This window comes from Maylandia zebra, linkage group LG18, assembly GCF_041146795.1.
Source record: "Maylandia zebra isolate NMK-2024a linkage group LG18, Mzebra_GT3a, whole genome shotgun sequence".
NCBI lineage: Eukaryota > Metazoa > Chordata > Actinopteri > Cichliformes > Cichlidae > Maylandia > Maylandia zebra.
The window spans coordinates 20863348-20877571 of record NC_135184.1 but is presented as its reverse complement, the minus strand read 5'-3'; the positions used below and the strand labels follow the sequence as shown (position 1 = coordinate 20877571).

General features: G+C 41.3%; 2 protein-coding genes across 2 annotated transcripts in view; one reads left to right on the top strand and one right to left on the bottom strand.

Annotated features, from left to right (window-relative positions):
• The window catches only part of ece2a (endothelin converting enzyme 2a), a 98588-nt gene extending 97021 nt beyond the window's left edge, over nt 1–1567 (bottom strand). Inside the window, exons 1-2 of the mRNA XM_014412274.4 lie at nt 1271–1567; nt 137–301 (exon numbers count right to left, since the gene is read on the bottom strand). Of these exons, the coding sequence (XP_014267760.2) occupies nt 137–296 (160 nt within the window). The 5' untranslated portion in view covers nt 297–301; nt 1271–1567. The remainder of the gene's footprint in view (nt 1–136; nt 302–1270) is intronic.
• Nucleotides 1568–7092: 5525 nt separating this feature from the next.
• On the top strand, nt 7093–13786 carry map6d1 (MAP6 domain containing 1). Its single transcript, XM_004542574.4, has 3 exons — nt 7093–8156; nt 8828–9155; nt 13359–13786. The coding sequence occupies exons 1-3, from the start codon at nt 7606–7608 to the stop codon at nt 13437–13439; spliced, it is 960 nt and encodes a 319-aa protein (XP_004542631.1). The 5' UTR covers nt 7093–7605; the 3' UTR covers nt 13440–13786.
• The last annotated feature ends 438 nt before the right edge of the window (nt 13787–14224 follow it).

Here is a 14224-nt window from a genome sequence, read left to right as displayed (position 1 = left end):
TAATTCTCCAGGACTTCCCACAAAAAAATTTCATGTGGCATTTTTCTTTCTCTATGTACACCATATTGAGGTAATAACGAACAAATGGACACGTTAAAAGTAAAAAATAATACAAAAAATAGAGAAAACTACCTACCCAGTATCAATATAGAGTCCTCTTTCTTTACAAATCTTTCCAGAATGTGCTGGAATTTGGAGAAACCCCCCAACCAGTCATAGCACTGCTCCATCGTGTATCTTTCATCCCAGTAGGCGACGTCTTTGTACCTGGAGTTGTTTTCTGGCAGGTAGTCCATATTCTCTGGAGCATGACAAAAATATGTAGCATAACACTGTGTCAGACTATAACGAGACTTCTTTTGTGTGTCGCTAAATCTGTTTTTGCTACAGTGCAGTGATGCATTTCACTGTGCTTTTTCCATTTCATTGTGGTTTCAGCATTGTCATGGGTTTTTTTCTGTCAATTTACAGACCAAATGATTGGCTGCGAAATTAATCAGCTAATAAAATACATAAAATAATACAAAATGTTAAGACTGCCCAGGTTACTGTAAAATAAATTGATTTGTTTTTACTGTGACTCATCTTTATGAGAGAAAAAAAAGCTACTGGAGGTTTTTTCTTTAATTATTTCATTACTTTTTGAGTTTGACATATTTTTTTTGACACATTATAGGCAAACAAGTAATTTACAAAAGTTTAAATTCCCACAATCATTTGGCAAATACAGGAAATCGCTTTTTGGCACAACACTTGTATTCAAACTGTTGTGACTGATTTGTTGACCTGTAATCTGTCAAAATCTCATGAATTACATATTTTGAAAAATATTTTAACTCGGAAAAAAAGGGACTGATTATAATGCAGAACACAAATCAGAGTCAAAACGATACCTGAAAAATAGTTGTTGTTTTTTTTAATTTTATATATTACACCTTCATAAATCCTGTTTACTACAGCCTATTTACTAATGTAAACAAGTTTATTAGACATTAAAAATAACATATACAAACACTTGCAGTCACTTTTTGGCAGGGTCGTGCATAGACCTGGCAGACAGCAACACTGTAGTGAAACAACGCCAAATAAACACAACAAACAGACGCTACTTCAATGTTGTGACAAACTCTTAAACTTCCCTCGCCACCTATTCAGCGACTGTAGATAGAGCGCATGCGTGGATGCGGCGGACTACCTCTCGCAGCCAGTTCAGTTTGTTCATGTAGTTGACAACAAAAGATTGCACAAAATATGATAGTCATTTACCTACCTTCTTATTTTTTCCCCTCGTTTTGTCGTTAACTTCAGCAGCTTTGTAAAAAAAAAATTTAAAAAGGCCGTTTCCTGGGTGGGAATGAATCCACGTGTTAACAGAAACAACAGTCGTAGGACCGAGTGAGCTCACTTTCACTCTCACGTTTCTATCAGAATAAAGCTTGGTACTACAGAAAGTAGAGTGAGCCCCGTCTTAAACTTCCCTCATTTGATAATTCGTTCATTCGGTTGAACAGAAAAATGTTGTCTCTGAGTTTTTCTATTTCTTACGAGTCAACGCTTTAAAGGAGGCGGAGCGATACAATTCAACAGTGCGGTGTCTAGAGTCGTGTTGCTTTCACGTACTCTTTGTAAAATCTGTCAAATCGCCACGGTGCATTCAAGCGATCTGCGTTTGTTACAATAAATGTAGAAAAACTTTTTATACAGTCATCGGTTTGTTAAAACTGTTCTTCAAATTAAGAAAAAGAAGAATGCATAGACCTACTTGGTATTTGTTCTATAGTCTTGGTTTCTATAATTAAACCAACTACTAAAGGAAGAGAAAATGTGTGCGCACAGCATAAAATGAGTCCAAAAGTGATTTGGTTCCTTTCCCGCTTCAAACTTTAATTTGAATGATGATGAGTGATGATGATTAAATGATGATTACTTATCAACCCTCATATGTTGAACTATAAAAAACAATTCTAGTGTTTCATGATGAGGTGGCTTTTAAACAAAAAATGATCACATTAACAAAACTGCAATAATTTATAGAGAAGTTCCTCACAGGACACACAAAGCAAGGTCAGGGGTGGAAACCAAATTCATATTTTGTGCTACATTTCTTATTACATTATGTGCTTTCTGTTCTCAGTTAGCTCAGCTGAATACATTTGTACTGAAGAATAATGCCCAGTCACAGCTCTTTTGTTTATCAGCTCTGCCCGTGAACACTGTCTGTGTTGGTCAAACAGCTAACCGCACCCACCAAAAAGAAAACAAAGAGAAAAGATTGCATCTGCAAGAAAGTTTTAATCATTAAATTGCACTTGTATCAAAACAGTTTCCCTGGAAATGAATAATTTCAAACAGGAAGAATGCTGAACAATGTGACATTTGTCTTCTTTTTGTTGTTATTTATTCCACCCTGATTACCAAATCATGGTACACATCAAGGCATACGCCTTTAATGTAATTACCGAGAAAACAGAAATTAGGTTTTAGTTATTTTGGGGAAATTCTGATTAGTCTTCCTTGCTCCTCTCACCTACTACATCATTATGCAGATGTAATGTTGTACTTTCCCCTGCAGATGGTAGTATAATACTGCTGTCTTAAACGTTTTGCTTCTTACTACCTGCTGAAAGAAACCCAATAACCCTGCTCATTCAATTTCAGTCTCTGTTTTGGTGATTTGCTTAAAATTACACTGTAAAGTCTGTGGCATCTATACCTGAACAAATTCATGGCCCGCATCCTCATAATCAAGAGCTTCTTTTGCTGTCTCAGACTCACTGGAGTGGTTCTTAAACTGTTGTGGGCAAACCTGAGGTCTCATTTTTATCTGTGAACAGCTGAAAAAGGGAAATTCTTATGCTGTGAGTGCAGCACTTCCCATTCAGTTAATTTTATGCTTATTTGTATTTTATAATTACTAAACTCTAAACAACTGTAGTCCCGTAGATACTAGAACAGGGGGTAGGCAACCTTTCTGATGAGCAGTGCCATTTAAAATTTCCTCAGAAGTCAGTGTGCCATATGATTGCATTAGCAATAAATTTAATAACACTCTGTATCAACGGTTACACACTACATAGAACCACTTTATAGAATTATATTTGTTCGCAGATGTCGGCAGCTATCAGCGAATAGTTATCAGCTATTTTGAAACAAAAAAAAGACACTTTTTATCCATAACAAGAACTCCATATCAGCAAATGAACTGTACAACAGAAAATGCAAATGCTATTTATGGTCTCCTCACAACAATGATAAGAAAAATAAACTGGGCCAATATGGCATGTTTGTTAATACACTCTGATCTCTGGTCTCCCACTCAGAGACACAGATCTCCAAGTGTCCAGCATTCAGACGGCTACCTGAGGACACTCATGTGAGAGAAAACCTGCTCACACAGATATGTAGAGCCAAATACTGTCAATAAGGCCTCTGCAATGTTCTGAAGACAGTTAAACTTGTCAGGTAGTGATGTCCAGCAGGTGACAATGCAAGCTCCATGAACATGCGCAGCTATGGATTCCAGCTGCTTCAATGTTATATGTATGATTTCTATACATTTTACGTCAGATAAAAACTTTGGTTGTAAGCTTCAGATAATTATTTAATAACAGCTAGACATTTTAAATGAGAATAAGAAAGTATTTCTTTGTGCCCACCTCTCCCTGTTAATGCCCTACCTGGGCCCCTGGGAAAACTTTGCTAGACCCGCCCCTGCACAGTTACCAGCTGTCAGCTACTTAGAAAAGGATCCTGGTGTTATTTGTCTCTCAGAAACAGTTCATAACTTCCCTTCAACTCATTCATGTCACCTTAAAGGTAAACCTGTTTCTCCATCACCTGTTCAGCTCTGATGATTCAGTAAGGACATCTCCTGGTTTCATCTTCATGTTTCCCTCTCACCAGATAACCAAACCGATATCATGACAGCAGCTTTTACAGCTGTGGCTCCAGCAAACATCAGCTGATACTACAAAGTAATATTAAATACATTCTAACAACAGCTGATCAAGCTTAAACGTGCAGCTGTTGTTTAACGTGACATGTGCTGGTTTCCTCTTTCTGGCGCAAAGTGGGCGATAAACAAACAAGAGAGAAAAGCCGATCAGCTGATCATTGATCAGGTTCATGATTGAAGAAGAAACAGGAGAGAGAGGGGGGAGAATGAGAGAAGAAGAGGCAGCTGTGCAGCTTAAAGACAGAATAACTCCAGCTTTGTGTCTTTTTCTATTCTAGCTGAAGTCCGGGACAAACTGTCCCTTTTCAACACCAAACGCTTAATATTTTCTCTGAATGCGGGACGATTCCGTCTTTTTACGGGATGGTTGGCAACTCTACTAACTAACCTTGTGAATTAAATAAAGTTCAACATCAGTAACATCACAGCACCCACCCAGCTGTATAGAAACTCCATCATGCTAGCTAGCACGCAGTACCAATTATTGTAACTGACTGTAAAAAGTCAGCACAACGAAAATAAACTGCAGTTAAACACTTGACCGCAGTACCTAAACTTGGTTTATATCTGACCCAGATAGACTGCAGGTCATAACGTCTTACCTGAAGAGCAGTTCACCTGACACTCGGACCGGCCTCAGGGCTCTCCTCCTCCTGCCTCCCCTTTCTCTCATCCACCTGCTGTCCTCCGCCACTTGCTAATTTTACTGAATCTAGCCACCACCAAACAACTGAGTTATTTTTACACACCGACCAACATCTGGCCAATCCACCACCTTTCATTGTTTATACCGTTACAAAGAAAAAAAAAAGTCACCGGGCCACCGAGCAAATGCCCAGGATGGCCAGTCCAGCTATGGTCGTGCCATCAGTTAACCCTTCGCGTGCAAACTGTGGCACGCATGCCTAGAGTTGCCGACCCCTGAAGTATCGAAAAGGATTTTCACTGTTATTGCCACTTTGCCATTATGGACAAATATTCATAAATGAACAGAGTAAACCCTCACAGTCTCTGAACGTCTAATATAACTTCAAATACAGTTATTTTATACTAATGCAATTCTTTCTTTCTTTTTTAAATAAAAGACAGTCATCATATTAAGGGTGTAGTGGCATTTTTTTTCTCATAGTGAAAAAGCCAAACTGATCATTTGAAACAATCCATGGGATTATTAACACCAGTCTTATATGTATTGTGGACACCATCAGCTTCAGGCAGCTCTATAATAAGGCTAATGGTGCAACTTGCACTTGACTTTAGGAGGAAATTACATAAATTCTTGCTTTAGCGCTAAATGTTAATAGTGCTCCAGCCAAATGGTCAGAAACAGTCAACTGTGAGCCCACAAAAATATTACAAATTTGTGTGGGCTCACATTTTCTAAGTGCCACATACTAATGTACTAACCTGCAATCCAGGCTGACTGTGGAAAAGGCACATGTAGTATGCTGCCCACTAAGATGAAGGGTCCTGCATGAGTGGAACAAAACCCACTCTGGTTAAATGTACACCTGCTCCTGCCTACATCATTTCACCATAAAGCCATAGTGGTCCCATATGTATTATATTATATATTATAACATATAATATATTATATTAAACATACTGAACAAGACTGTTAAATACTACAAATTTACCATATTCTAAAATGCAGAAACATTTATTTAAAATATAGTTTTGTAGCTTTAATTTACAAGAGATCCTGTGAATTTTTGTATGCTTTATGTTAAATAAAAAGTGTGTAAAACACTTAAACTTACAGAAAAGTATACTGTTATTAGTCGGGTTTTATTATGTAATTCTATCTAAAACATTTTGGAAATTTAATCCATATGTAATAAAATGATATATCAACCAAAAAAAGTGCTAATACTATTGCAAAACTAGTAATTGGGTTTATAATTTATAATTTATTATTGTTTTGTGATGATAAAAAAAATACTTTTTACATTTTTAGGTGTAACTTTATAGAAACATTTCTGATATCTTTACTATTATCTTTACCTTAAAAGGATCACTCATTTAAATTTAATGGATTCCCAGAAAATGTTATTGCATTTACAGTGACCCGTTACAAATGGTATCACCTGAACTTTGATTGTTAGGATATGTTTTCACATAAAATCGTATATTTAATGGATATGAGCCTTTGCAGAGTTATACTTGTTAAAATATGAGTTTTACTTTTAAAAATAATCTTATAGTATTTCTGTAATACAGCATTAACACACTGATACAGTACTTCAATTTGCAACATGTCAGTTAATGAACAAACAAATATGTAAAATTACACAACCTATTACTTTACAGCTTATTTTTACTCATTGTATTCATTTTTAATATGTATTTACAAATTAGAATAAAATGTATTTAATAATATTATATATTAAATAAGTGCTGTATAGTTGTGAATTTTTTCATGTTATTTTACTGGAGACGTGTTAACTCAGTCAATTTATGTCATTTTATTGATTTAATGAACAGGAAAACTTAGTGATCAAAAAATTCTGTTACATGTTTAAATTGTTAGGTTGATTGATTGATTGATTGATTGATTGATTGATTGATTGATTGATTGATTGATTCACAGTGAACTACACCTTGTTCTCCTGCAATTATATATAATTGCCAACAGAGTCATGTCATTATCACTTTAACTTGTGTGTCCCATTTATATGACCCAGTCCAGAATGTACACGCAGGCATTGTTAATGTTACGGAGTCCTTGTGTAGCTGTGAACAGAGGGGTCTCCACAGGACCCTGAAACCTCAACCGTCATTAATATTTTTGTTTTTTTACCAGGAACGTGATGTTACTGATGTTACTACTGTCTTCTGTGGCCCGTTTGTCTCCTTTATATTACATTATAATGTCTGCAGGCAGCAAAGAAAAGTGTTTTATGTGCACTTTAAATGCATTTGAAAGTCTTATTTAGTGACTTGATTAGCTCCCCTTCAGTGGTTATGAAGCAGGTTGACGCAACACATGGTTAAACTGAACTTACTGTGAGACATTTTGAGAAACATCTGAAAAAATAGTCCATCCACTCATCCTCACATTTCCCAGCTGGGCTCGTTGGACTTGTGTATGCGTGACTTAAAATAACAACATCAAGAAATCATTGTAAACAGTGTAGTCTCACTGTGGAGCAGCGTACACCGAAGCTGCATCATTATGTAACCTCACGGTGAACAAGGTACGATTATTTTAGTGATTTGTAACGGGAGAAGCCGCAAAACAGCCAATTCTCAAGCTTTTCTCTGGAGAAGTGGAGTCGTGTGAGGAAGTGGAGACAGATAACCATGTCCAGTCCAGTCAGACCCGCGCAAACGCCGGGATCCGTCTTGTGGAGATGCGGAGAATAATTTGCCACAGATTCCTCTGCATAGTGGAGGCACTATCACAGACCACGTGAGAGGAATATTCAATGACGGTCCCCGACAGACCGGTTCATCTCTGTTGGCACTCCTCTGCTGGGTGACATGGACTCCTGGACGCTATACACTCTTAGCTTTACAGAAACGAGCGAAGAGGGAGGGCGACACTCTGAATGTAACCTCTGATCGCTTTTCTCTTCTTTTTCAGGTCTTTTTGTTTCTTTTTCTCCCCCTTTCTTCTTCTGTTCTCCTCTCCGGCAGTTAGAGGGAGTATGGCTTGGCCGTGCATCAGCAGAGTCTGCTGCCTGGCTCGTTTCTGGAATCAGTTCGACAAATCGGACCTCTCCGTCCCGCTCACCATCCAGAACTACTCGGACATCGCCGAGCAGGAGGTGCGGTCCGTCACCAAGCAGGTATCCGCTTCGGAGCGCGCACCCGGCAATAACTACACACCAACTCCGGACACGCGTGCCAAAGGCTCCCCTCATGCGCCCGCGGATGGCACTGGGACCCGAGGATCTTTCAGGTCACGGAAGGAGCCCAGCTACAAGCCCCGGGAAGACTACCACCCCCCGGGAGTACCTTTCCCCAGTGTTACGCAGTACAAGCAGGATTTCAAACCATGGCCCATCCCCAGGAAGGAGAATTTCCCGTGGATTAATAACGAGGGGAGCAGGGCAGACTGTGTGTCGGACAGCCCGGTGAATACTTACCACGTCCAGGGTCAGCCTGGGGAGAGCCGGGGGGGGAGAGAGGAGAGGGGCAAGGGGCAGAGATGGGGGGAGCAGCAGGTGATGGAGGAGAGCAAAACCAGCTCCTACAGGTCTGAGATCCTCTCTCACCTTGTTTCAGCACCGAGCGCTGTTCACAGCGGGTGTGCCGCTGATGTGCTCATGCCTGCTTTGATGCTTAATTAGACTTTAATTTATTACTAGTTCAGCGACTTCCAAGGTCGAGCCAACAAGCATGCGTGGAGACGAGGGCTCATTAAATAATTCTCTCACACGTTTCATATTCGTATATGGTACAGCGCAAGTGGTGTAGGATTTGTGCTGGCACTGTATCCCCTGTATGTGGAGGTCTGTGTTTTTCAACCTTTTCTAGCTTTTAATCCTTTAAAATGGGATTTTTTTAAAAGGTTGATTCATGTGAATACATTTCAAAGATGAAAAAACAAACATATAACCCCCTCAGATACTTTTCATGACCTCTGGTTCATTTAGACCCCGAGGCAGAGTTAGTATATACACTTTGGGAATTGAATTCATACATTACAGCCAAGATACTGATAAACGCCCACATGTTTCATCAGGACTCTTATTCTGCAGTTTGCTGCATCAGCTGTTAAAGAATGGAATATATTAAGCCCAATTCAAGATTACTAGCACATTATTTTGTCTAATTTCTCCATTAATTTAATCTTTGTTATTACTTCATGCTCCAGACGTCCCCCTCCAGCTTTGTCACTCTACTAATACACTTCTCTACCTCCAGGCAAGAGTACAGGCCTTGGGCGGGGGTGCGACCGGCCAAAAGTGCGAGGAAACCCCCCCCAGCTCAGTACTCCAGCCCTGGGACAGAAGCCACTCACGTCCCACGTGAAACCAGCTACCAGGCTGCCTACAGGGGGGAGGTTGGCAGGTCCATGGGTCTGCATCAAGGAGAACACGTGATCCCATCCGCTGCCTCCAACATCCAACCTGCCGCTGTCCCCCAGCCTGCCCCCACTGCCCTTCAAGCCTACAGATTGCAGAGTCCATCCAGCCTCCAGCAGAGCATCCTGCCTGAGAGGACTGAGCTCAGTGGAACAATCAAAGGAGAGGTAGGTGCATAATCATTGAGTTCAAGGAGCCATGTTTTATGTCTGAAGTTTAAAGAAAACCACACACAGTTCATTGTTAGAGCTGCACGTTTAAATCCAGGCTCGCTCATCCTGAAAGTCATCTTCACTCATCTCCCCGGCGGCCTGTTGATGTTGGGGCATCACAGAAAAGTGATACAGCATTCTGTCCCCGAGAGGCTCAAAGTGACCCAGCTGTTTAAAACAGGCCATGTACCGTGTTAGGTAACAGTGCTGGTGCTACACTCTCTACTGTGGCCTGAATAAAACTGGGTTGATGAGGACAACAAATTACATGTGTAATTCTCTGAACTGCAGTCCATTTCAGTCAGCTAACTGACTGACATCTGTCTAGAAATCAGTGCTGATCATAGCTGCAATGAAACGTGTGATCCTTTAATCTTTGCTGTTATTAAAAGAGGTTATTTCTCTTTATGACACAGCACAGTGCTTCTTTAGATAGCCAATGGAACTCCAGTGATATCATATACATTATATACATACAAGTATAACCATATGCTCTCAGATTGCAGATTTATAGGGCTTTGCCTGAGCAACAACCATACAGAATAACTCACAGCTAAATAATAAGGTGACGCTCAGCAAGGGTCATATAAGGCCTGCACAATGCAGATTTTTAGGGAGAAAATTTGATATTTATTTGTTGACTGATATTCTATATTGCTATGTATAGAAAGTATGTTTGAGTTACACTGAATATTAAACTTTTTGGGTCATACATAGTATATGAACAAAAGTACTGGGGTTACTACACATTACACATACAGGAGCTGCTTATCCGTGAAAACCAATGCAATGAATTTCCCAGTGTGCAGTTTTTTGTGCCGATGTTAATGCAAGAGAAGGTTTGGAGCTCTGCAGCTGTTGAGTCAGCAGCCCTATATGCACTTCACACGATCTGAAACTTTGTCTCTGGGTTGCTGTGGTTGCTAAATGCGTCCACTTTGCAACAATATCACTCACACCTGATGGTGGAATATCTAGTAGAGAAGTACTGATTTGTTGCAGCGGTGGTGTCCTATTACTCCACCATGCTCAAATTCAGTGTGCTCTTTAGAACGAGACATTCTTTCACAAATGTCTGCGAAGCCCAAATGCGTGCCGAGGTGCACAGGTGCGGCCATGTGACTGAAAACACCTGAATTCTAAGGTTAAGTGGTGTGGTTCAAGACTTATTCTGTGATGCTACTCTACTGCATGTGTTACAGGCAGCACTATGCTTCCATTATATAATTTCTAAAGTATCATACTTCTTCATTAGTTTCTCTAAAAATAATAATAACTATAATAAAACTGGTGCATATCTGACATAAAAGTACTGAGTCTGCTGCCTGCATGCTCTCTCAGGTCAGCTGTCAGCTGATACTTAGGGAGACAGTTTTTGGGGAATCTCCAGAAGTTTAGTGCCATCCTTCTCCTCCGCCCTCAACACTCAGTGCCATCTGCCACTGGAGATCTGGGCAGCTGTGGGCTGGACCCGGTCAGATCTTCATCTGTGTTACAACAGCTGCCCCAGTAACATCTTAAGCCGACTGGTTTTCAGGGAGATCTGGCACACGTGCTCTTCTGGTGAAACGAACACGTGGCTCTCACCTTAGCAACTGTTTGAGAGACTCGGTTAAAAAAAAAAACAATTCGTGCACGAGAGCAGAACGATACGACTTTGCAGTTATTTGCATCACTTTCTGAACAAAGCTTGGTCCGTTAAGCTGCAGCATACCTCGGTTTTGCTGTGTGATGCTAATGGAGGTTGAAGGGATGGGATGTTAATGGCAGGACACAGACTCTAATAATAACACTGGCCCAGTTGGAGTGAGAGTTCAGGGCACATTAAGAAGAGATGTGCTGCTGCCAGTGGGCCAAGCTTCAGAAAGAGTGCAGTAGATATTTCCTGTACATTCTTATTGTGCCGTCTTTCAGCGTTGCATGCACTTTGTCTGGCATACCACAATCTGTCAGTGTGACACAAGCCCAGCCTGGCGGCATTAGATAATCCACCCCGGTTACCGATGGCCCACTCATTGCCGACTCATTTATTGACTCACTAACCCCCTGCAGAGGTGTCTGACCAAGCATTACACATCCCACTCCAGTACACATTATACTGGGTCATAGTATTCAGCTGGTATTTGTCCATATCTGGTGTTTTATGATCAGCATTACCATCAACCATCTTCATTCAGCAGGCAGACCGGCAGCTCATTAAAAGATGTAACGGTTAACTTGATGGTAATCTGCTCCTGATGAAAAAGAAGGTGGGCAGCCATAAAACTCTCATTACTGTTTAAATCTATTTGTGCCCCCTCCCCTCACCTATAACAGATCAAATCCGTCTCGAAAGACAAAAGCTGGCTCAGATTTCATGACGTAAAAAAACAAAACAGCAATGCTTTTTTCTTTTTTTAAAGACGAGAGCGCTGCGTTCATCTTGAACTCACTGAACTTGCAAACCCAATTTAACGCATCCCGGGGAGAGGAGGCATCGAGGTGAGAGAATGAACCTCAGTTAAACCTGACACCCCGTTAGTTTGCAGCAGCGTGTGTATGTGTGTGTGTTTGTGGAAGCAATCATTCCTGGCAACTGCATCGCAAGGCAAACAGATTTGTGAGGATGGCTTGTATAATCTGCAGTGTGTGTCAGGGATAAGCAAGACAAAACCACCAGTGCACAGAGTGAAAACCACGGCAGGAGCGCTTGTGACAAATCCTTGGTTATTTCACATTTAGCTCACAGGCAGCGAGCAGCCTCCTGAGATTTCTCTCCCTTGCAGGTCATTGGCAATCCTTCATAACTTGCGACTACAGTGTATTAAGAGTGCTGCGTTCTTCTATGGCAGGAAGAGAGATGCACAGTCGAGTCAATGGCTTTAAAATGCATGAAGCGGATTAAATGGCCTGCTGGGAAAATCTAACCTAAAATTTCCAGTTACCTCCATTTATTCATTTGGCAGGGGGGATGGCAAATCCCTGCATTGGAATCTGATTTTTCCACCTCCTCTAACAGGCTCGGAAAGCGATCTGAAGTTGTTGTGTGTCGGAGTTGTAGATGGTTTTCTGATCAGTCAGCGTTACCCCATTCATTTCCCTGCTTCGCCCCCATAAGTCAGCCCTAAGTTTCTACAGTTCTACATGTGTTATTTTTCTCTTTCCTCCCTCATTTTTGCCAAGCTGTCTCCCCCTATTCTTTCACTTGGACGTCATCCTCGTTCCCACGCTGCTCAGGACTACAGAGGAAGTGTCCGGTGCCAACTTGGCACTGTTTATATAGAGAAGTGAGGATTGTACTAAAACCAGGGGAAAGGCAAAAAAAGGAATGAGGGGGAAGAGACTCAGACCAGGGGGTGGGGGATGATGCACTGTGTGATAGATAAGTGATGGAGATGTGGGGGGAGGGGAGCAGTGTGTGATGGATTATCTGTTAAAGTGCAATGTTGCATTGGGTTGCAGTCTCGTTTGGCACCAATCTAATTTAGGAGAGAGGCAGACCTGGCTGCTGCACAGAGCAGAGAAGACAGTGTGTGTGTGTGTGTGTGTGTGTGTGTGTGTGTGTGTGTGTGTGTGTGTGTGTGTGTGTGTGTGTGAGAGAGAGATTGTGTTGGGGGTTGAAAACAGTCACACAACAATCCAACTTGCTAAACAAAAAGTGTTGCCTTCCCTGCCACCCACAAGGCTGTATAGTCAGACTCACAGTGGAGCTGGGACCACAGTCTGAAGGACTCTCCAAAGATTTTGTGCTCTGATTGGCCGACAAAAAGCTGCCACACTTCAGCTAGATATGCAAGTAGAAACTGAAGAAGTCTGGGCCCACTATAACGGGCAGATCTATTAATTGCTAGAGAGAACAGAGTGTGGTCAATGTCTCCATGTTTTATTCACTGAAGCCCAGATTAAAAGTCTAGCCAGATTTTATTTTCTCTTTTTGGGAGGAATGGGGGAAGCTGTCATCAGCAGAACAGATCAGCACTAAAGAGGGAAAAAAGCAACCCAGCCCACACTGCTAGCACTCTGACAGCAAGACCTGATGTTATTTGACAGCTTAGTCCGTCCAGTGTCCTCTCATTTCACGGGTGTGGCGTGAGCATCACAGCTGCTGCACTCGCTCCCATTTCCCTGACCACTTTAGAAGACTGCTGTTACACCTGTCACTCTTTATCTGTCTTGCAGGAACATCTGGTGAGGACCAAACTCCCTCCAAACCCTTCTGCTGTCTTTCAAAGCGGATCTTCGAGGGTCTTCAACATCTGACGCCTGCTGCCATTCTGCTTTGAGGAGTCGACACGGGAAATGTCCTCACTTCATTCCACAACACAAGAATCTATGCAAGGGAATGTATTGTTGGGAAGGCTGTGGAGCCACGGACTCAGCATCCCAAATGGAGATAGTTAGACAGCTCTTTCCTCCCCCCATCCCCCACACTCCTTCCTGCCCCTGTTGCAATGGAAATGAACACGCATGTAATGAAGTTGATTTTTTTTTTTTGGATGTTTTTGCATAAACGCACAAGAAACTGGCTGCTCTGTGTGTTGGTGTGTGAATTTGTGTGTGTGTGTGCCTGCTGATTGGTCCTTTCACTGAACATAAAAAAAAACAAACAAACAGTGTGCACCAGTGATGAAGTGACCTTTACCCGCGTAGACTACTGTGTTGCCCTTTGGTGTTGCTAGAAATCTGCTTGAAAATAATTTATTTCCTCAGCATCTATTTGGTTTGTCAGTTTGGAAAAAGTATTAGTTGGTCTCAATTTTTTTGTAAATCTGTTGTTAAAGAAAAAGAGCAAATGAGTAATGTAAGATAAATGACAATAAAAGATCATTAGCTAGGTTGTTACTTTCAGATGCCTCCTCAGTTGTATTTCTTCCACCCATTGCCCTGTTAGTCATGTTTACCCTTTTCACTCTTGATTGCAGTTAAGAGCCAGTTAATCTCTCTGGTGAACTGAACCCAACTTCTAATTCACAGCAAGAAAGTGAGCAGTTACACTCACTGGTCACTTTATTAGGTATAGCTTTTCAACTGCTTGTTAGTTCAAA

What these genes read in the sequence shown, in the direction of transcription:
- map6d1 (XM_004542574.4), top strand. Translation starts at nt 7,606, where the DNA reads ATGGCTTGGCCGTGCATCAGCAGAGTCTGCTGCCTGGCTCGTTTCTGG. An exon ending in AGCAAAACCAGCTCCTACAG is followed by an intron (nt 8,157 to 8,827) that starts GTCTGAGATCCT and finishes CTCTACCTCCAG; the next exon opens with GCAAGAGTACAGGCCTTGGG. An exon ending in GTGGAACAATCAAAGGAGAG is followed by an intron (nt 9,156 to 13,358) that starts GTAGGTGCATAA and finishes TCTGTCTTGCAG; the next exon opens with GAACATCTGGTGAGGACCAA.